Below are 24,641 nucleotides of genomic sequence, written 5' to 3' on the forward strand. Positions count from 1 at the left end.
TGCGTCCATTATACTTCGCAGAGATCTATTTTGTTTAAAGGCCACTGAAGTTGCGACAGCTCTAACTTCATGTGTCCTTACCTTCAGCAAAGCTTGGTCTTCCTCATTCAGATGGGAATGAGCTTCTCGTATTAACAGTCTGATAAAATAGGATAAAGCATTCTTTGACATAGGCAAAGATGGTTTCTTAACTGAACACCATAAAGCATCAGACGGGCCTCGTAAAGGTTTAGTTCATTTTAAATAGAACTTAAGAGCTCTTACAGGGCATAAGACTCTTTCTAGTTCATTTCCAACCATACGATAAGTTTGGAATATCGAACGATATTGGCCAAGGCCGAGAAGGCAGCTCGTTTTTGGCTAGAAAACCAAGTTGTAGAACATGTAGCCGTTTCGGATGAGAATCCGATGTTCTTGCTGAAGGCATGAATCTCACTGACTCTTTTAGCTGTGGCTAAGCATACCAGGAAAAGAGTCTTTAAGGTGAGATCTTTCAGGGAGGCTGATTGTAGCGGTTCGAACCTGTCTGACATAAGGAATCTTAGTACCACGTCTAAATTCCAACCAGGTGTAACCAAACGACGCTCCTTCGTGGTCTCAAAAGACTTAAGGAGGTCCTGTAGATCTTTATTGTTGGAAAGATCTAAGCCTCTGTGACGGAAGACTGATGCCAACATGCTTCTGTAACCCTTGATAGTGGGAGCTGAAAGAGATCGTTCTTTCCTCAGATATAAGAGGAAGTCAGCTATTTGAGTTACAGAGGTACTGGTCGAGGATACGGATACTGACTTGCACCAGTTTCGGAAGATTTCCCACTTCGATTGGTAGACTCTAAGGGTGGATGTTCTCCTTGCTCTAGCAATCGCTCTGGCTGCCTCCTTCGAAAAGCTTCTAGCTCTCGAGAGTCTTTCGATAGTCTGAAGGCAGTCAGACAAAGAGCGTGGAGGCCTTGGTGTACCTTCTTTACGTGTGGCTGACGTAGAAGGTCCACCCTTAGGGGAAGTGTTCTGGGAACGTCTACTAGCCATCGAAGTACCTCGGTGAACCATTCTCTCGCGGGCCAGAGGGAAGCAACTAGCGTCAACCTTGTCCCTTCGTGAGAGGCAAACATCTGCAGTACCTTGTTGACAATCTTGAACGGAGGGAATGCATATAGATCTAGATGTGACCAATCTAGGAGAAAGGCATCTATATGAACTGCTGCTGGGTCCGGGATTGGTGAGCAAAATATTGGGAGCCTCTTGGTCATCGAGGTTGCGAAGAGATCTATGGTTGGCTGGCCCCAGGTGGCCCAAAGTCTCTTGCATACATCCTTGTGGAGGGTCCATTCTGTTGGAATTATTTGGCCCTTCCGACTGAGACAATCTGCCATGACATTCAAGTTGCCTTGGATGAACCTCGTTACTAGTGATATGTCTAGACCTTTTGACCAGGTGAGGAGGTCCCTTGCGATCTCGTACAACGTCAGAGAGTAGGTCCCTCCTTGCTTGGAGATGTACGCCAAAGCCGTGGTGTTGTCCGAGTTCACCTCCACCACTTTGCCTTGAAGGAGAGACCTGAAGCTTTTCCAGGCCAGACGTACTGCCAGTAGCTCCTTGCATTTGAAATGCATTGTCCTTTGACTCGAGTTCCATATTCCCGAGCATTCCCGACCGTCTAATGTCGCACCCCAGCCTACGTCCGATGCGTCCGAGAAGAGAACGTGGTTGGGAGTCTGAACAGTCAGGGGAAGACCCTCTCTTAGGTTGATATTGTCCTTTCACCAAGTCAGACAAGACTTTATCTTTTCGGAAACCGGGATCGAGACCGCTTCTAGCGTCTTGTCCTTTTTCCAGGGAAAAGCTAGATGGTATAGAAGAGGACGGAGGTGTAGTCTTCCTAGTGACACAAATTGATCCACGGATGACAGCGTCCCTACCAGACTCATCCACAGCCTGACTGAGCAGCGTTCCTTCTTCAGCATCTTCTGGATGGATAGCAGGGCTGGGGGCTGATCGTCTTGTTCAGCAACGTCCTCATCAGAGGGTTCCTCATCCGAAACTGATGAGGAAACGGCAACGGAGTGGGCAACGTCTGACTCGCTGAATCCGGTCGCACTGGTGGATGCGTGACGGAGCCGGACGCAATATCATGGAACTGCTGCACAGTCTGTGAACTGTCAACAACCATGGGTGCGCGAGGAAGCACAGCGTCAACCCGAAACTGTCTAGACCGTCTGGGTTGTGCAGTCAACACCCTACCGGGTTGCTGAGGTTGACGCACTGCGTCACAACAAGTCACCTCTGCTGGTTGTTGAACGTCCTGAACGTCAACAACCACCTCCGAGCGTCGCTTAACGTCAACGTGCGGCTGGCAACCCACACTGGGTCGCATCGGTGGAGGAACCACCTCAACTGGCAGACGCGAGTAGGTTACCTCAGCGTCAACAGGGCGCACAACCGACCGGTTGGAAGGTTGTTGGCCAGAAGGTTCTTCTCCGCATTTAAGTCCTCTATCAAGGACGCAAGCTTGGACTGCATGTCTTGCAGCAAAGCCCATTTAGGGTCTACGGGAGCAGGTGTGGCAACAGACGGGGTTAGCGACTGAGGCGGAACCGTTTACCATCCCTGAAAGCCTTGTTATGCGTGACATAATAGTACAGCAAAACTTCAAAGGCTCGACAACAGCTGAGAAGTTGACCTGTAAACAACTTGGAGCGTCTCCTGGCTAGGCGCCAGGGAGAGTCTACCAGAATTGAGAAGTCTATCTGGGCAGAGGCATGAACTCCCAAGCCGAGAACTTCTCTCGTGTCATATCAGACTCTCGCTCTATAAACCAGTTTAAAAGAAGGGAAAGCAAAGGCTGTATCCCCCAAACTCCTCCTGGTGAAAAACCAGTCGCCTAGCCAACGTAACGCTCTCTAGGAGAGCGAGAGAGCACTAGCTTAAAAACAACGGCTTCGAAGTAGCTAGGCCTAGTGTAAGTTCTGACGTTTAGGCGAACGAGGAGCAGCAGTTACAAGATCCGGACGAAGATCCTTAAAAAAATCATCATGATTTAATTAAAGTCCATAGGAGGCTAAGTAGCTTAAGGCTCCTCTCCATCTGACAGAGTCCTCAAGGGAATATCAGTAGGAGGGAGAACAGCAACTTCCTCATCTACAGGAACCTTGTCCGATAAAAGCTGAGTCTCTCACTGGTGCATTAGTAGCGGACCAGAACGCAACGTCATGTAACGGCTTGACAGTCTGTGAACTGTCAACAACTGAACTGTCAACCACTACAGGTGCGTGAGGACGTACAGCGTCCACTCGAGACTGCTTTGACTGCCTAGACTGAGCAGTCAAAACAACTCTAGAATGCGGAGGTTGACGCACAGCGTCAAAACAAGTCAACTCCGATTGTTAGTGAACGTCTAGAACGTCAACAGGAGCATCAGCCAGTGGCCTAACGTCCAAATGCGGCTGAAAAACCACACGAGACCGCATCGAGTGTGGTTCTAAACAACCTGACTGACGTGACTAAGCTACGCCAACGTCAACAGTAAGCACAAAGGAACGTTAGGTTGGCTGAAAGCCAGGATATCGATGAGATAAACGGCTAGACTCAACGGACTAATCGGCAGAATAGTTTTCCATAAGGGAGGCAAGCATATACTGCATGTTTTGCCATACAACCCCTTAAGGATCAACGGAAATGGTTGTGGTAATAGACGAGGGTAACGTCTGTGACCGCAACACTTTGCCTACAAAAAAAGACTTTCGGAGTCTGTGTTACGCTTTTGTTAGGCGGCGAGCAGTTATCCGATGACTGCATAGGGTCAGAGCTGTCCTAATGGCTGTAACCAGGACGCTGGACCTGTCCTGAAAGGACTGACTTTCGCTTAAGGGCTTCGAAACCTTGTGACAGGTTTCTTATGCGAAAAGCCTACGGATGGCGAGGAGAAACAACGTCTCTCTCGTCTTATGGTAGGGGAGATCTTGGTAAGAAACACCCGATACCATAGAGGGAAAACGTCTGTTCGTTGGTCAAGGCCTCTCGAACCCATAAGTCGTTTGACATTACTTCTCCCCTGGGCTTGGGAGCTTGCAAGAGGTCCCGGACTCGGTGAACGACAGGCACGAACAGACGAACCCTCGGACGCAACACTGTAACACTTTGCGCCTCGGACGCAACACTGTAACACTTTGCGCATATCACTTTATCACTTCGATTTTCTGTTTTGCACTTATTTCTACCTGAAACACGCAATTCTACCCTTCATTAAAAGGTAGTAATTGCGAAATAAGTCGTATAATGCAAGTTCATAATACAGTACCAGCAAAAAACAGAAAACATATTTTAAGATAAAAAGAAAAATCAGTGGCTGGGAAAGAGACTAAACACTAGTTCATATAACTACGTTTTCAATCTCTCACCGCACATAGCCTGGGGACGAGAATAAAAACCTAAAAACGTTTTATCCTTCCTCCCCGTACAGAGACTAGGGACGAGAGTAACACGAGAACAACGTTACCCGCTTGAACGGAACGTTTTCTCTCCTCTCTCTCCCTCCGTCTCTATCTCTCTTGATTTCGCACCTAAGAGAAGAGCCCAATTATATATCGTCAAAAAAAAAACATGTTATTTGACTAAAGGAAAAAACTGAAAGGTTTTTCAAATAAAAAGTTCCTTTAAATTAGAATTTAAAACATTTAAGCTAAGAAAGAATGAACAAAACGTCAGAATCGATTTACAGTGAACCCTCGCTACTTCGCGGTTCGACCATTGCGGATTCACCACTTCGCGGATTTTTTTCATAACCCATGTATATACATATATCGCGGATTTTCCGGAAATATCGAAAATACCGCGATGTGACCGATGGTGCGAGATTGGAGAAAGTAAGGAAAATTGAATCATGATCGATTTTCAATATGAATGAAACTTTGAGGAGCAACAAAGATATCATTTGTTAGAGAGATAGAGAGAGGTAAGGAATGGGAGGTAGTGAAAAGTAGCCCACAGAGAGAGAGAGAGGTAGAGAGAGAGAGAGAGAGAGAGAGAGAGAGAGAGAGAGAGAGAGAGAGAGAGAGAGAGAGAGAGAGAGAGAGAGATAGGTAGAGAGAGAGAGAGAGAGATAGAGGGGGGTTTAAATGTAATAACCAAAAAAATTTGATAGGTTATAACACATTGGTGCTTATGTAATATCAACTGTATACTGTAGACGGTTTGAATAAGTTAAGAAATGGTATAAACGATACTTTGTTAGTGTATTCGTACACACTCAAGAGCGGCAGCTAGATGACAGCTGATCTAATCACAGCCAAAAGTAAAACAAAAAGAAGTCAACAATACTCGATTTTTAAAACACACCCGAAATTTAAAAACAAAAGTACACGCTTTCTTAATGTGCAATTAACTATCTAAAGAGTGGCAATTTTCTAGAATAAAATGATATTTCCCAAAAAATAGTGGTTTGCTGATGAAATCGGATGCAATGGATGTAGACTCGGCCTAATTTTTTCGTTTCGTATTTAATTGACACTAAGAAAACTAATTTTAGTTTCTTCATCTAAATGTAAGTATTGTATAACACGAAGAGAGAGAGAGAGAGAGAGAGAGAGAGAGAGAGAGAGAGAGAGAGAGATGAATCAGCTGTTGTAATCAAATGGCGTGTTTTTGTTTCGTGAGAATTTCATCGCCACGACTATAACAACAACATACTGTACTGAACTTTACATTATTATACAGACTACTGTAATGTGATAAAGTAAAATATTTGTAATCTATTTTATATGAAATGGGGCTTTTTTTTGTTTGTTTAAAATTTACATTTACGTATGTAAAACAACTCTCTCTCTCTCTCTCTCTCTCTCTCTCTCTCTCTCTCTCTCTCTCTCTCGTAGATTGTTTTCCTGCTTTGCTACGTATGTATGATTTTATATAGATACGGTAAATAATATTTGTAATAACATATTTTATAAAAGCTTTCACTGTAATATCATTATTTATCACTTTCATTATGGCGTTAAATTCCTTAGTTTGTTTACTGAACGTACGTTATGACGCCGTCGTTTCAGGCGGCGTCATAAAGAAAAAAATTTTATTTGGAAGTCCTAAGAAAAATTAAGTAAAACATTAGTAATAACCAAATCAACATACTGTACTGAATAATCAATATAATCTATGCAAAAACTAACCTATACACAGATGTGTAAATACGTTTGTTTCTTCATTATAATCAGAGATAAACGTAAACAAAACATTGGTTGCCATTTTTTATCGTGCTTTTTGGCGTGTACAGGAAACGCATGATATAAAGTCGCCTTTGATATTTGTGCCTGTTTTAGTTTAGGGTACGTTAGTACATGCATTAAGTGTTCTGTACATTAAAGGGTAGTTTGTTAACAGTACTACGTACAAGGGAAGGTTTTAAAAGTCTGAATATACATGTTAAATAAATAGGTAAATATGGTGTCACTACTTCGCGGATTTTCACCTATCGCGGCCGCGTCTGGAACCTATCTACCGCGATAAACGAGGGTTCACTGTACTCTTACTGCAAAGTGAAACCGTGATACACTCTCTCTCTATCGTAACGATAGAGCGCATGTTGAACGTCCTGAACGTCAACAACTGCGTAGCATAAAAAACTAAACGTTAGTTCATCTTTGAAAACAGTACGAAGACTATCAAAGAAATTCTTTCATAAAATATTACATTTAAAAAGTTTTAAATTCTTTAAAAGCTAATTACGATATAAAGGGCTCAACGTTGATTAACTTCGGTTCCAAGTTAGGACCGCCTACTATCAGGAAAGGTCGCATATAAACAAAACATTAAAATTTATTTTTATATGTTTATAATAAATGGAAAGTTAATCGAAGAGGCCTAATAAAGGCGGAGAGATATAAAATATATAGATCTATAACGTGATAAGATAATTACTAAAAACCTAAACACACTTCCGCTAAGGGAAGGGTCGGCCATTTAAAAGTGAAAGAAAGTCCATACTCTCTTTGTCACCATAATTAAATCTATCCAAAACGAGTTCAAGTTTTGAGATGAAGATAAAACACCTGCATAGCGAAAGCTCAAAACTAGAATAGTGTACTTCACCAAATAGTTGTGAAAACAAATCCAGTTAGCAACAGCGAATTAGTAGGTCTTGCCGGTAGCCCAACAGAGAGAAAATTGAGTTCTTTGTTTACATTGAGTACTGAGTACCTGCACGACAGATGGCGCTGTTGAAGTACACCCCCTACCTGCATAGCGATCGCTGGCGGATTTTTAACGTAGAGTTTTCTGTCGAGCAACAGAGTTGCAGCTTATATAATCACCGGCTAAGTTAAATATTGAAAAAATGTAGATTACATGAAACTTCCTTTTTCATGGAAACAAAACTTTTAATGTGAAATTCAAACTTACTGATTCATCTGGCCCGGAGCAAGGTTCATGAGAACGGCAACTGGTTTATAAACGGAATCACTTGCGCTCAATACATAAAATAACGATGACATGAAAACAACCTGAAAAAAATATAATATAATCTGTGCTCATCTTTAATGATATTCTAAACACAAGATGTAGAAATATAAGTTATTTTGGTTGGTATATCAGTATACTGTTTAGTTATTCCTCTTCAATATCTCCCTTATTATCTTTACAAGTGTTAATTTTGATTCTTAAAAATAACTTATATCTGGCCATCCTATCCAGATTACTTAGGATAAAAGAACCTTATCCTGAAATAGTTACCCTAATAATAAATGTTCATTACATAACAAAATCTAATATCAAAGATCTATGGTGCTGTTTATACGTAAAAACGACAGTTAATCTAATTATTGCACAATTATGTGTGTGATACAGAACCAAGCTATACAGTTTGTATAGTCTGATTACAACAGTGCTCGCCTAAATACTCAGGGGCATTGTAGCTACTACAAATATCATTTAGTAACCATAAATCATTATTCAAAAAGTAAGACTTTAAGTATGCAATATTTCAACCAGCAATTAAGGTAGTGTGATGAAGTTTTTAAATAATTCATGAGCTGAGAAAGTTGAGAGTCAGATAGCAAATTACCAAGCCATTCTTTCTTACACAATGCTAATGCAATAAATGAATATTTCTAGCTTTATCTTCATCAAAGGTGAAGTTGAATTTACACCCACCCCCTTGTACATATATGTACACAACTTTCTCTAGATGTATTCATCTTTTAAAATTGAATTTATAAATATTTCAAATATTTTCCCTTACCCCCTTCAATCAAAACAATTAAGAAAAAGAAGAATGATGATTTTTCAAAATCCAGGAATTTCATTAAGAAAATTTGACCTCAACATCCAATAATTACCTGTACTCAAGAGATTTAGGTAGAGATTTCTGATTTAATTAAAAACTAATACTGTAGTAATAATCTGAAAAATATAAAGAGAAATAAAAATTGGGAAAAATATAAGTAGGCAAGTTAACAATAAATCAGGTAAAATTACCATACTGATGAGCGCGTTAAGGAGTGATAAAGATCCTCCCAGCAAAAGAGACGTCGCCGCAGTCAGCGCAGAGACGGCGAGACTGAGATTGCCCAGTAGAATTGACCATACAGATTCTAACACACTCACTACAGTACCAAGATTATCTCTCACAACTTCACTGATGAAGGAAAAACTCACTACACCTGTAGGAAAAAAATCTTTTTAAAATCCATAAAAACATATTCAACTTCTATCACATTCTTCACTAAGTGTCAAGACATTTTTAATTTCCATCATATTCTTACTTCCCAAAGTGTCAAGACATGTTTAATTTCTATCATATTCTTACTTCACGAAGTGTTAAGACATGTAAACAACCACTAGTTCGTTTACTGGTAATGTAATACACGTACTCTCCAAATATTTCCGTAGAACTTTCCTTCGATAACTTGTTTTCCTCATAAAACTTACAATTAAGCCATTTTGTGTAAAAGACATATCTTCCAGCAATTATAAAATGTATATCCTTCTTTCATTCAAAATCAAGCTAAGTATACCTAACAAAAGTTAAGTTTTAACAACAGCCTATAAATGTAAAGATAAGTAATGATTCTTCTATCAGGAAAAATCACTATAATTTTTCTAAAAGGATTTCTGGGCTCGACCTGTGTCGCTCCATGAAATGCTTCTTAGTTCCCTAAAATTACATATTATTATTATTATTATTACTAGCTAAGCTACAACCCTAGTTGGAAAAGCAGGATGCTAATGAGCCTAAGGGCTCCAACAGGGAAAAATAGCCCAGTGAGGAAAGGAAATAAGGAAGTAAATAAACGATGTAAGAAGTAATGAACAATTTAAATAAAATATTTTAAAAACATTAACAACATTAAAACAGATATTAAACAATAAAAAGAATTACGTCAGCTTGTTCAACATAAAAACATTTACTGAAAGTTTGAACTTTTGAAGTTCTACTGATTCAACGACCCGATTAGGAAGATCATTCCACAACTTGGTCACAGCTGGAATAAAACGTCGAGAGTACTGTGTAGTATTGAGCCTCATGATGAAGAAGGCCTGACTTACAATTAATTGTATGTCTAGTATTACGAACAGGATAGAACTGTCCAAGAAGATCTGAATTTATAGGATGACCAGAATTATAAAAAATCTTATGCAACATGCATAATGTATTACTGTAGTTGAACGATGGTGCTAGTTGACTTCAGCCCTTTGCTTCTGCCTGCACTTGCCATATAACCACCTTTTTTAATGCAGCGCAAGTGTCACACACCCTGTGCTCATGCGAAAGCTACAATTGAAATTAAGTGCTTGGAGTCATGACATGAAATGGGTATAGATAGATCTCCACCTGTTTGAATGCAGTAAGTCACACACCCTTTGCTCACGTGAAAGCTACAGTATAAGTGCTTGGAGTCATGACATGAAGTGTGTGTAGATCTTTGTATCCAACCACTGAATAGAATGCTTGGTGCAAAATCATGTTCATTCCAAGTTGTTGAGTCTTTTAGAGCTATTGGACAGGACACAATTTTTCATGGAATAATCATAACCAGAAAAGTATTTCCCTTCAAGCTGAAGAAATACTTAACTATAGTCAATTCTTTTTAGTGAGGCAGGTTTGCATCGACTCGCAGGGGTGCCCTTTTAGCTCGGAAAAGTTTCCTGATCGCTGATTGGTTGGACAAGATAATTCTAACCAATCAGAAAGTAGGAAACTTTTCCGAGCTAAAAAGGCACCACTGCGAGTCAGTGCAAATGCGCCTCATTAAAGAAAATTGAGTATATTGACTGCTTATTCAAAATAAAAGTCAAATATTTCTATTTTGGTGGAGTTATTTTACAAATTCATCTTTCCAAAACTTCAATTTGTTGGAAATCTTTGAATAAGCTATTGCATAAAGTCTATATTATCATAATCCAAACCCTTTGTGCAAAATATGAAAAGCACACCAACTTTAGATTGAGAGATTTGTGTTATCAAACAGCTTGTTGTTATGAGTACAGTATATTGAATATTGGGGCAAAATCTACAGGAAGTGTTGAACCAAAGGCAAACCACATGCTACAAATAATACAAAAATCTGCTAATGGAATACAGTACTTGATAGTTTATTAACCAGAGGGCATTTCATGATCACTTCAGGAATTTTTAATCAGAGACAAATGTACATTATGAAAATACTTAATCTACTGGAAATAAATTAATAGTATCATAAACAACTAACACCTAACATTTCAGTCAAATTAAAAAAAAAAAAATTGTGTTTACATTCAAGTATAAATAACTAATGAACACCTAAAAGGCTTCAACGTCGTCTCCAGAATCAATGACATAAACATTACATAAACTAAAAATAGAACTGTATTTAATTTTAAAATTACTAGAGCTATATAATGTCCACAGGCTTTATATTTGGCAAAAACATACATAGGAAAAAAACTAACACTCTTAAACACATAGGTTACTAACCTGAAGTGGGAAACTCTTCCGGTACTGTGAAAGGAAGCGTGAGTAAGATAAAGAAGCATTATACTTCAATGGATCAGATTTGATCTACCGATAACTGAACCAATATGAGCTATTTACATTCTGTTCCTATTATTCAATAAGTTCTATTTTCCAGTCACATAAAGCACTACATGAGATAGGCGTCAAGCGAAGGTGCACTGAATTCACTAGAGAACTAGCAAGTAATATTTGATTTTTATTACTCTAATTCCAAATACTGTACAGTACTGACCTACTTAACATTATAGAACCTTACCTTTATGAGTACAGTATATTGACTTATTAAAGGGATAGCTGTACTTCAGCACAATGAATGTGCTTCATCTTGTTTCACTGTATACAGTTACCAAATAAAAATTCAGCATGAAATGTCACATCCTCATGGAATATACTGTCAACAAACAATTCAGCCAATTCAAAGATAATGTATTTCTGTGTTTTAAGTTTGTTATGCATGTGGTTTGTGTTTTTAACAATGAAATTTATACATAAAATAGCTTTATTCCTAGTATAAATATCATGGCTATGCAAATAAATAGATACCTCCTAAACTGGCTGGCCCTTACTATTAATTAATTCAAACTGATGCCACTTTTAATGCTGTAATGAAACCTACTCTACAATTTGAATTTAAAGGTCACCTACAAGTGGAAGCAGCATGGGACAGCATCCTATACACGAAACATACATAGTATATTGTACATAAAATCAGTCCCCAAGCCCCCTCGTCACCCAAGATAGAACCAGGGGGACCATGTAATGGCTGTTAGTGATTCAGCAAGCAGGGGTTGCAAAATACTGTACCCCCAAATCATAGCTCATAGTAACAGTTAAGATGTTGAAAAGGGCCTTGGATAACACGAGGAAATACAGATCAGCAAATGCACCTTGAACATTACATCCTAATTTGCTGTTACTTGGTGAATCCCCAACTATTATTTAAGTGAATCGATAAACAAATAGGGAAGACATACAAACTAATACCTGTATTCATCTTCCCTCACTGTGATACAAATTTGAAGAGGAACAAATCCCAATTTCTGTTAACCATTTACTAAGCAAGTATCTATGAATGAAATAGCTACACATCAATACTATGCAAAGTTATGGAGATGATAAAGCTTTACTTTCTAACAAAACAAACACATAATTATGCTGTACTTCAACATTACTTGCCACCGAGTACTTACCTGGAGTTTTTCGTAGACCCTCAACAATGGAATCGAACGTCATGGCAACAGCTTCAGAAGTGACGACAGGACCCCTTGCCGGCGGCATTGGATGGGCAGCCACCCAGGCTTGATATACGCGGTCCCAAAGTTCTACAACCTGTTATTGAGAGATTGTATCAGAAAAGTGCAGTGTTTCCATGAAACCTGAGACGTCCTCACGATGTTGTAATCTGAAATGTGCTCAAAATGTTTTAATCTGCGAAAGGTCCTCAAGATCTTTTACTCCATGAGATGTCCTCAGAATGTTTTAATTGAAGACGTCCTCGAATGTTTTGATTTTACAATCTACATATTTCATTTTACATGCACTGATTTCAATAATAATCTTATATTTTCAACAAAATGATATTTTCCTTAAAAAAGGGATTTTGACGAAGGAAAAATCTATTTCTGGGCGAGAGACCTGTGCCGCCCAGTGAAATACTCCTAGAGCACTCTATTTCTAAGGAATATAACTGCTATATATTACCAGAGGAAAAAAGCATAGGAATGCCAGGTTGAACCCAGCTCGCTCACCTATATAAGGTGTCGGTATAAAATACTGGGGCGTGATAATTCACAACCAGAGGTCTCGCACTATTTAGATATCTCCTCTTCAAAATCCCCGCCACAGCGAGGTGCCGTTCAACACTACTACCACTAACCCAACCCACGCCAGTGACGTCACTCCTCATAGCACCCAAGGTTTGGGGCCCATGTTGGGAGGGAAGTCAAGGGAGGGTTCACTGGGCGGCACAGGTCTCTCGCCCAGAAATAGATTTTTCCTTCGTCAAAATCCCTTTTCTGGGCTCCGACCTGTGCCGCGCAGTGAAATAGTACCAGAGAAATGGTCCCAAATCTTGGAACAATACCTGAGGAAGTAAAATAAAATCCAAAATAACAGGTAAGAGGATAGCAAGACATAGTTGATTAAGGTTCACTATGTTCAGGAGGAATCACATTCCCTGCTGCCACTGTAGCAAATATAAGGCTTCCAGAGGTTTTAAGCAGTGGCGTTTAAATACTGTTGGAGACTTCCGGCCTATATATTTAGTAAATCCAGTGAAGTTCATAGTAATTAACTGAGGTAGCTACAGCTCATATATCATGGACGTGAGGGAGTGATGTGGGAATGATTCTAGGTAGCCCGTTAATGAAATGCAGAATCTTCTGTCTGAGTCCTTTCAGGATGATGGTTCTTCACCTTCTCTAATGGGTAAGGGCCCCGAGGACTGAACGGGAGATATGTTTAAGTAGGCTTCCAGAGTGTTTACTGGACATAAAGATGGGTCCTGCGGAAGTGGGACAATCTTCCAGGGGAACCGTCTGTCCTGGGGGTCCTCATTTTCGCTAAAAATCTTTGGCAGGGGAAAGGAGTACTTCCCCTGACGAGAGAAATTCAATATGACCTGGATCTCTAGACAAGGCTGAAAGTTCTGATATTCTGGCGCCAGAAGTCAGGTTCATTAAGAACAAGGATTTCCTAACCAATGGAATATAATGGCAAGTCTCGTTAAGAGTGTCTGAAGCCAACTTAAGTACGTCATTCAGAAACCAGGAAACTGAGCTAGGGTGAGTTGATGGTTTCAATCTGGCGCAGGTTCTCGGGATGGATGAGAAGTATGAATCTGTAAGGGCAATATTAAAGCCAATTGTAAAACCTTCAAGGCTGACTTAATTTGTGGTAATAGTACAAGTCGCTAAGTCTGATTCAACTAAAATTCTGAAGAAGGTTACTGTCAGATTCATAGTCATCGTCTCAACCTTTGAGTCCCTTAAAAACTGGCAAGTTTCATAACAGCCGAATCATACTGTCGAAGGGTGGATCCCCTCTTATCTGATTCTAAAAATAACGTATTTGAGGATCAATATCTGCACCTCTTGAGCTGCAAATTTCATAAAGTCCAGAAAGGTAGGGCATTCTGAATTTGAGGAAGCTAACACACAGCGAGTTGTACTGCTTGTGTTAGTATTGGATTGGGGATCTGTCGAGGTGGAGACCCAGTTCCACCAGAAGGGGAAACCCGTTGTGCTTGGGCCAGATGGGGACTACTAGAGCAACTTGGCCTTTGAAAGTCCTGAACTTGTCTAACACTTTCATCGACAGATTTATTGGTGGGGATAGGTAAATTCTCTCCCAAGTGTTCCAGACTAATGATAGTGCGTCTGTGGTGTAAGCCCGAGGATCCGGGCTGGGAGCTACGTAGAACTCCAGTTGTAGTTGGACTTTGTTGCAAACAGATCTATCTGGAGATCCGGAACCTGAGAAAGAATCCAACTGAAGGACATTGGGTCTAGTGACCACTCCGACTCCAGCGGAGTTGTCCTCGAAAGTGCGTCCGCCACTATCTATCCAGAAGAAACCTGATATGTTGGTTTTTGGCTGGAGCCGGTTGCTTAAGGTCAAAAATACCGCCATGGCCTCTAAAACATTGATATGAAGTTGGCGGAATATTGTCGACCATAGGCCCAGGACTTTCGTGTACTGAGAGTATCCCCCCCCCCCCCCCGCCTGTTAGGGAGGCGTCTGTGTAAATGACGAGCTTGGGGGTGGATATTGTAAGGAAACGGATTTGCCAGATTTTGACCTTTGTCCATGGTTGAAGTCTTTTCTTCAGAATTGGTTGGAGTCGAGCCCTTTGTCTCGATATTACTCGTTTTCCTGGAGCACCATACTCGGCTTATATCTTCCAGTCTGGCCTTCAGTAGTATATCTGTTACTGAGGCAAACTGGAGGGCACCCAGGATTCTCTCTTGATTTCTTCTGGAAGACAATTTGTCTTTGAGAAAACGTATTGTGTTTTGCTATATCGTTCCTCTTGGCTGTTGGGAGACAGAGTGTGGGAGCATAGAACCCATTGAATCCTAACCATGAAACTTGTCCTCGGGACCAAACGAGATTTCTCGAAGTTGATTTGGAACCAAAACTGTTGTAAGAGATTATCACTCTGTAGTTGCTGTGAGGCAGTTTGCCTAGTTGAAGCCTAGAAACGGACGAAAATGCCTTGCTTTCGGAACATGATAGCAAACGTCTGCAAGATCCATAGGGGAGGTGACGGCCCCACAGAGAAGCAAGGTCCGCACCTGAGAGATGGTCAGCATGTGAAACTTGTCGCATTAAATGTAAGAATTCAGAAGCGACAGGTCTAGGATTACTCTTCGCTATTCTGAGTCTTTCTTTGGCCCGCTGAACAAGTGATCCTGAAATTACAAACGATTTACTTTCTTTATTGCTTCCTTTTGCAATAAATCGTTTTCATATAAGACTAGCTCTTCCGTTGGATGTTGATGAAAACTGGTTGGTGGAGGGGGCCATTCTATCCAACTCCACCCCAGACCTTTGGAAATTATACTGAAAGCCCAAATGTTGAACGTTCAACGGTTCCGGAAGATGTAAAGTCCTACCCCTACCTGAGAACTCCCAATGATTTGCTACGGATTTACCTCCTCGGCCTCGAGAGTAGCTGTTGCGAAAAGTCCCTCTCGAGCAAGCGCCTCTGGGGCGCTGGTAACCCTGGAAAGCACCCTGAGTTTCAAAGGTGGGCCTAAGGGCTAGGGAAGTAGCATAGGAGGTAGTTGCTACTTGGGACTGAGGAACCAGCACGCATTGCTGTTGGGGTTGACCCTTCGAAGTGAAAGGTTGACTCCCTTGTGCCACCGGGATGGTTTGAACCACCTGTTGGGACTGCCGGTTTGGAAGGAATGGAAAGATCTCAGACTCTTTCTACGTCGAGATTGGTTGCTGGCCGGTTCGAACTTGTGCTTGGGGACTAAGCCCATCGAACCTTGAGGCTCTGATTGACCCTAGCAGCTCCAGACTGGGGCTTTAATGAGCTTGTTAGGCTCATGTCTGATAGTGGCCTCAGACAAGACATGCCTACAGCAACGACGTCTGGCCGCAAAGAAGTCGTAGGAATCAGACAGTAAGGTTTGAAGTAATGACTTCGTCAAGACCTTAAAAGGTGGTTCTTCTTCATACATTAAAGAGGTCTTTTCTGCCATTGTAGCCGAGTTGATATGTCTACTCAGGCGCATACAGGCTTCGAGCTCGAGGCATATCAGAGATTCCGGAAGCCTGGGTAGCCACTCACTGAACTGAATGGGAGCACAGTCAGCGCTTAATTTACCCGATGTGAAGGTCGCCGGGGCGTTAGTCCAGCAATCGTGATCCCCCAGGGACAGGAGGGAGGTCGGATGCGTTTCCTTCAGCTGCGGTAACGGCTTGTCCTCGTTTATTGCCTGCTGAGCAAGGTCCGATATCTTAGTGACACACGGAGTAGGGGTTTACTCCTCCACTAGAAACATCGTGTACGGGCTCTTGTGAGGTGTTAACGTAGTGTTAACACACTCCCACTCGTTTAAGGGCCGGACCCAGGTGGACTGAGCCTGCCCCTTTGGGTACATTTTGGTTTCTTTGGGGACCTTGTCAAACCTTACGAGTGTCTCCTCGGTAAGGCATGCGAAACCAGAGAGAGGGAACTGTAGACCCGGCGGGTAGAATTCAAAATCTTCTACAGTCCGCGTGCCAAACCCTTCGATGGTTAACATACCATCTTTGAAGGGAGAGCGCAAGGCCCCCTTCCACGGATTGCTTTCGATGAATTCCAGGAGCTTAGAGGCATCCGGGATGATATATTGTGCTGTTGAGGTAGCCCATAACATATGAGACCCTGTAAGAGGCTATCTGGTTTAGCACTCTCTCTTCCCCCTAATGGGCAATAATTCCATTCAATTGTCAAGTTCACAGAGGCACCAGGAATCTTCCATCCTATAATTCATGGTGACTCGGTATGTGACACGAGATTTGAGCCAGTGAGCTACAGAGGTCCGTAATTTATATATATATGTATATATATGGATAAATATCAGCACAACATCGTGTTCAAATAGAAATAAATTTCTACCTCATCCCTGGGATCGGTCGCCGGCCTCTTCTAATGAAAGGTCAGGTTGAAACTAACCATGCCACGAGAGGCCATGCACCAATCTGGAAAGGGTTGCCGGATCGAAGGAAGCCTCCGGGGTCGTAGGTTTCAGGCCGGGCTCCGCTCTCGACCCAAGAGAAGTCTTAACTGGTTTGGTGATTTGGAAGACCTGTGAGTCTTTGGTAGGGCTGGCAGGTAGCTGTAACCTTAGGGACAACGGGACGTGGCCCGACATCAGCCACGTGCTTCCTTGAAAACCCTAAAAGGAAGAGACACAGGGTCTCTTTGCCCTGACACTCCAGGCAAACCCGCCAACCCAGATCTAAAGAGTCGCCAAGGTAGAAGAGACTGCGAGCTCCGAAAGAGGGTATATCGTTACTAATGAACAAGGTAACTCCGTTGGGAATGTAAAATAAATAGATCGAGAATAAATGTTTAAATCGATCAATCACAAAGGAAAAAAAAAAAAAAAAAAAAAAAAAAAAAAAAATGAAAATCCCAAAATAATATATCCGAAGTTATAATTATAGATAGTAACGACAGGGGCACCTACAGTGTCCCATAGTAGGGTAGTAACCCAAAAAGATCCGGGTGTTCCGAATTCTTAAAATAGACCGGTATGAAACCGGGACAAAAGGCTATGAACAAAATTTCGGACCGGTATAATAACCGGGGAGAAAACTTTCATAAATTAACTGACATTGTCAAAATAATTCCATAAAAGGTGAAGATTATCAATGAAATAATATTGTCATAGCGCGAAATATACTATCCCGTCGGTACTGGGGAAGTATAGAATAACATAAAGATACATAAGTATCCCATAGCAGGTCAGTAACCTAAAGAGATCCGGATGCTCCGAATTCTTGAATTAGACCAATATGAAATCGGGACAAAAGACTATGAACAAAATTCAGATCGGTACAGTAACCGGGGAAAAACTTATCATAAATTAACTGACTTTGTTAAAACAATTCAATAATAAGTTAAGGTTATCAATGGAAAAATATTGTCATAGCGAGAAATATACTATCCCGTTACTACTTAGGAAGTATAGAATAAAATAAAGATACGTGAGTGTCCCATAATAGGTTAGTAACCTAAAAGGATCCGGGTGTTCCGGGTTCTTAAAGTAGACCGATATGAAACCGGGACAAAAGGCTATGAACAACTCTAGGACCGGTTTAGTAACCGGGGAAAAACTTATAAATAAACTGACATTGTTAAAACAATCCCGTAATAAGTTAAGGTTATCAATGAAATAATATTGTCATAGCTTGAAATACACTATCCCGTCGCTACTTGGGAAGTATAGAATAAAATACAGATACGTGAGTATCCCATAACAGGTTAATAACCTAAAAAGATCCGGGTGTTCCGGATTCTGAAAATAGACCGATATGAAATCGGGACAAAAGGCTATGAACAAAATTTCGAACCGGTATAGTAACCGGGGAAAAAATTATAAAAATTAACAGACATTGTTGAAACAATTCCGTAATAAGTTAAGATTATCAATGAAATAATATTGTCATAGCGAGGAATATACCATCCCGTCATTACCAGGGAGGTATAAAATAAAAAGGGAAGGTAAAGTAAACTTAAAGTAACTTAAAGTAAACTTAAAGTAACCGAAGATACATCCTTAAAATACATAAATAGAAAACTCCAGTTAAGATCTAAAACTAATGTCTGTAATTGAATAGGGCTCCCGGAGGGAGGATATTAATCAAAACTGTGTCAGTGTCAACAGATCTTGTATTTAAGAGCCCGAAGGCTCCGATGTCTGATGACGATGGGTACCACGGGAGAGCGCGGGGGGAGCCAATGGAACCCCCACTACCCAACCGGAGGTACCGGGACGAAGGTAATGATTCATGTAGAATATAATATAATGATATGGGATATTAACCCTGGATAGGTACGGTGGGTCGTTTGCGACCCCGAGCGTCAAAAAAAAACAGGTTTTTCTCACGTGACTCACCCCTGTGACTGAATTTGTGGGTGATCGACCTGCAGGAGGTGTCTCCCCTACACGCTCTAGTAGTGTCCAGATGTGCATTGCTGTAGCTGTACTCCTTCCCCGATTTCTGAGACGCGTCGGGGTCGTTCGCGTCCGAGTTTACCCTTCTGAGGTAGTTTGCATAATTATCAAAGTTATTACGTATTATGAAATTGTCGTAGAATGGTGCAACTTGTATAGGTTATCAGTTGTGGAAAGTCTTGGTGGATTGTTTGGCTACCATGTGCATGTTTTTTTTTTTAGTTAAAATGTCGTTCATCACCACAAGGACCATTTTACCGCGAGTGCCCCTTTTTCATTTTTTTTCATTTTTTTGCCAAGTCATTTTTCCGTAAGATATTGCCAAATAGTGTCGTAAAACTTTTGCTTGTTCAGTGTTGGAAAGTGTGTCTAGATGATCTGGCTACCCATGCATGACTTTGTTTTTGTCAGATACGACGTAGTTATTGGTATATTGGGTATTTAACTGCGGTTACCAATTTCTGTTTTTTTTTCAATATTTGTAAAAATTACTACGTAGTAAGGAATTGCCGTATATTATTCATTTTTTTTTCATGTTTATGTGTTAGAAAGTGTGCCTTGATGGTTGGGCTAACACGTGCATGTCTTTTTTTTTATCTGAGATGTCGTATATTAGAATGTCGGGCATTTTACCGCGAGTGTCCCTTTTTAATTTTTTTTAATTTTTTTGCCAAGTCATTTTTCCGTAAGATATTGCGAAATAGTGTCGTAAAACTTTTGCTTTTTTAATGTTGGAAAGTGTGTCTAGATGATCTGGCTACCCATGCGTGATTTTGTTTTTGTCAGATACGACGTAGTTATTGGTATATTGGGTATTTAACTGCGGTTGCCAATTTCTGTTTTTTTTTTCAATATTTGTAAAAATTTACTACGTAGTAAGGAATTGCCGTATATTATTGATTTTTTTTTCATGTTTATGTGTTAGAAAGTGTGCCTTGATGGTTGGGCTAACACGTGCATGTCTTTTTTTTTTATCTGAGATGCCGTATATTAGAATGTTGGGCATTTTTCCGCGAGGGCCCCTTTTTATTTGTTTTGCATTTTTTTTGCTTAGTCATGTTACCGTAAGGAATTGGCAAGTAGTGTCGCAAAACTTATATTTTTATAGTGTTGGAAAGTGTTTCTAGATGATCTGGCTACCCATGCCTATTTTTTTTTTAGCCAGATATGGCGTATATATAAGTATGTGTTCGATTTTCCTGTGATTGCCATTTTTTCGTTTTTTCCCATTTCTTTCAAAATTACTACGTACTAAGGAACTATCACAGAGTAATATTTCATTTATATGTTTATTTGTCGGAAGATATGCCTTGATGGTTTGCCTAGCACGTGGCTGAAATTTTTTTTTTCTGAAATGCCGTATATTAGAATGGCCATTTTTCCACGAGTGCCCCTTTTTATTTGTTTTGCATTTTTTTGCTTAGTCATGTTACCGTAAGGAATTGGCAAGTAGTGTCGCAAAACTTATATTTTTATAGTGTTGGAAAGTGTTTCTAGATGATCTGGCTACCCATGCCTATCTTTTTTTTAGCCAGATATGGCGTATATATAGGTATGTGTTCGATTTTCCGGTGATTGCCATTTTTTCGTTTTTTCCCAATTCTTTCAAAATTACTACGTACTAAGGAACTATCACAGAGTAATGATTCCTCTAGATGTTTATTTGTCGGAAAATTTTGTTTACTTTTTTTTTGATTGAATATCATCAAATTTTTTTAGCTAAAATATTGTTTTACATTTTTTTTTTCGATTTTATTTCCCTTCAAAAAAAATTTTTTGGGTCAGAATTTTAATTTTATAGTCGTAAAATAATCGACAATTATCCAGCAACCCACCATACAATTTTTATGCATATCAAAATAATAATTAGATTAGTAAATAACACCTTGAAATTGACATACCCTTCCTACATTTCAAGTGGCAGATTAGGGAGTCTGAGTCAGTGTGGTTGGCGGCCATTTTGTGGACATATCCGAAGCGTAAGCTGCCCTATCTATATATATTCTTGTTCCCTATAGAATTTGTGATATTTTGGTATATTTTTACCTGCATAAATATCATATTATATATTAAATATATGTATTTTTTTACGAAATTTCCAAGTACTCAAAAAATTACCTTTAGATATGGCCCCTGATATAAATGTAATTTACAAAATAATGAAGATTTTTTTACATATTTCTATTTTAGGATAACATATGTTTATTCCCTAAAAAAATTAGCCACTTCCTATTTCATTTGGGTACCCAAAAAAATTCATGAAATTTGGACAATTTTTTTTGGCCAAAAAAAGTTACCCTTTTTTTCTCATTTCAGATCTTCACCTCCATGGGTCTGACTTCATCCAAAATACATCAAGATGTGTCCTAAACATTCAAGAATCAATTCCTAAAAGGATTTGTGTATATATGTATAAACTTTTTTTTTATGAATTTTTATGTCAGGTCTTTTTTTTTTCTACTTAATTTTTTAAAATATTTATAATAAATAGTTTTTCTGCAGATGAGTAGTATTTATCTTTACAGTTGTTTTAAGCATTCATTGAAGTTTTTTTTGGCAAAAGAAAAAAGGAGGTTACTGCAAAAACTGATTTTTCAAGAATTTTTTTTGGCGTCGGGGTCGTTCGCGTCCGAGTATACCCTTAAAGGGGTGTCCGAGGACCGTACCTATCCAGGGTTAATAAGTCCTATGCGGACGATAATAGCAGGAGGTACCGTAGGTGGGGACACTCCTAATATAAGTGCTCATTCTTACAACCATAGCTAAAAGCAAAATTTACACCAAGGTGCAGTCATACCGACTAATCACGTGTGATAGTCCCCGGTGGTCCCGGCCCTCCCCCTCCCCCGACCGATGGCCAATCGGGGCGACGGGAGGGGGGGAGACGAAACCGCCCGGTATGAAAGAATGAGACTAAGTCACACCCCGTGGGTACACTCAGTCCTCAAAATGTCGGAACGTTGAGGGAAGACTGAGGAACAAGCATACTTGACCCGTATGTCATAACCAACAACCATCGAGTGAGAGGATGGGTGTACACTGGAGGAGGGGGGGATGGAATAGCCTCCCCAACCTGTGGGGAGGGGGATATGGTACCGGGGAATCACCAGTGCGTAGTGGTAGACAGGGCTACCAACTGGAGATCCCCTCAACATGACATGAAAATCCCAAAAATATGATCATAACGGAGTAAAGCAATAAATATAATATCAATGCACAAATACATAAAATAATTAATGAATTAAAAGCGAAATCACGTAAGTAAGGTTAGGCATGCAGAAATAATATGGCGAGAGAGGGACTCGGGCGAGTGGTAACGGAGGAAGCATGACGCCATCAGCAGATGGAAAGCAGGGGTACCAACCTAGTTACTGAAGCGGTAGATCGAACAGTAAAAACAACAAAATACGCGAGAGTCCCACTCGAACCAAATGTAAAACTAGGTGGAGCGTAATAAAACTAAAAGGTTTAATAATAATAAATGAGATGGTCGTTTTCCTAGAACTAGCGAAACGATCTCAAAGGTGACGCAATCCACCACATGCACGAATGCAGGCATACCAACATAACCTACTCCTTGATGAAACGCTAACACTGATATCATAGGATAACTTAAAATTAATGCTAGATGAAAGCATAAAGATGGTGTACTATATAAATGTAAGGAAAAAACTCCTAAAAGTTCGAACAAATATTAATGACGGACGAACTAACGAGAAAAAGGGCAGAGCCGAAACATGAACGGTAAGAACGGGGACGCCGTTCATATATAAACACTTCTCAATAATAAAAACAGAGGTTACACTGCCCAATCTCGCTAAAACTCATGGATAAAGTACTTAACTTCGATGGGGTATCATGGGAATCGGCCACCGATTATAAAATAATGATAAATCCAAAGGATAAACACAAGAAAAAAACATGTTGGACTTAATAACAACAAGTGCTATAAAGGAGTGTCGTCACTGGCGTGGGTTGGGTTAGTGGTAGTAGTGTTGAACGGCACCTCGCTGTGGCGGGGATTTTGAAGAGGAGATATCTAAATAGTGCGAGACCTCTGGTTGTGAATTATCACGCCCCAGTATTTTATACCGACACCTTATATAGGTGAGCGAGCTGGGTTCAACCTGGCATTCCTATGCTTTTTTTCTCTGGTAATATATAGCAGTTATATTCCTTAGAAATAGAGTGCTCTAGGAGTATTTCACTGCGCGGCACAGGTCGGAGCCCAGAAAATAAATTTTTGAATATACTTACCCGGTGAATATATAAATAGCTGACGTCTCCGTCGGTCGACAGATTCCAAAAACTCGCGAGCGATCGCCATGAAGGATGCCGGGTGTGCCCACCAGCGCCGACTATCGGCCAGATACCGCATATACTTCTCAACCAAACCAGTTTTTCTCCGTCCGTAGGGTCTCTATCGGGGAGGAAGGGAGGGCCTTTAATATTATATATTCACCGGGTAAGTATATTCAAAAATTTATTTTATAAGGAAAATATCATTTTTAAATATTAAACTTAGCCGGTGAATATATAAATAGCTGATTCACACCCATGGTGGTGGGTAGAGACCAGTATTAAAACAATAAAGGCGTATATGCTCAAGAGTTTTTGACAACTATTCAAAAAACAAACTTAAGTATAGGTACCTGGTAAGGAAGCTGACTCTGATAATTACTCTGCCTCATTAGTCCGCTATCCTCACGAAGCCCAGCGATCCTCTTAGGATGCTGAAAGACTCCCAGGAGCTGCTATATCCAGGGTGAACACCCCTATAACAGGACCTCATCAATACCCTTAATCTGGGCGCTCTCAAGAAACAATATTTTGACCACCCGCCAAATCAAAAAGATTGCGAAAGACTTCTTAGTCTCCCGTACAACCCAAAATAAGATTAAAAATTTCAAGAGTAGATTAAAAGGATATTGGGATTAAGGGAATGTAGTGGTAGAGCCTTCACCCACTAATGCACTCGCTGCTACGAAGGATCCCAGTGTGTAGCAGTCCTCATAAAGAGTCTGGACATCTTTCAAGTAATATGAAGCGAAAACCGACTTGCCTCTCCAAAAGGTCGCGTCCATAATACTTTTAATGGATCTATTTTGCTTAAACGCTACAGAAGTTGCTATCGCTCTAACTTCATGAGCCTTGACTTTAAGTAAATTATGATCCTTCTCACTTAAATGAGAGTGTGCCTCCCGAATCAAAAGTCTAATAAAATAAGACCACGCATTCTTAGACATGGGCAAAGAGGGCTTTTTAACGGAGCACCATAAAGCCTCTGAACAACCTCGTCGCGGTTTAGTTCTGGATAAACAAAATTTAAGAGCTCTAACGGGGCACAGCACTCTTTCAACTTCATTCCCCACAATCTCAGAAAGACTGGGGATTTCAAATGATTTAGGCCAAGGACGAGACGGAAGTTCATTCTTGGCCAAAAAACCAAGTTGAAGAGCGCATACTGCTTTATTAGTGGAG

The 24,641-nt window shown here is 40.4% G+C and overlaps 1 protein-coding gene across 5 annotated transcripts in view; it reads right to left on the minus strand.

Annotated features, from left to right (window-relative positions):
- LOC137622378 (transmembrane protein 245-like) overlaps positions 1 to 24,641 on the minus strand; it is a 151,632-nt gene that overhangs the window by 27,131 nt on the left and 99,860 nt on the right. For all 5 annotated transcript variants that reach the window (XR_011040446.1, XR_011040445.1, XR_011040444.1 and 2 more), the window contains 3 exons: positions 12,171 to 12,309; positions 8,463 to 8,647; positions 7,389 to 7,489 (listed from right to left, as the gene is read on the minus strand). Coding sequence is in view for 2 of the 5 variants with exons in the window: in XM_068352984.1 (XP_068209085.1) it covers positions 7,389 to 7,489; positions 8,463 to 8,647; positions 12,171 to 12,309 (425 nt within the window). In the remaining 3 variants the exon portion in view is untranslated. The remainder of the gene's footprint in view (positions 1 to 7,388; positions 7,490 to 8,462; positions 8,648 to 12,170; positions 12,310 to 24,641) is intronic.

This window comes from Palaemon carinicauda, chromosome 29, assembly GCF_036898095.1.
Source record: "Palaemon carinicauda isolate YSFRI2023 chromosome 29, ASM3689809v2, whole genome shotgun sequence".
NCBI lineage: Eukaryota > Metazoa > Arthropoda > Malacostraca > Decapoda > Palaemonidae > Palaemon > Palaemon carinicauda.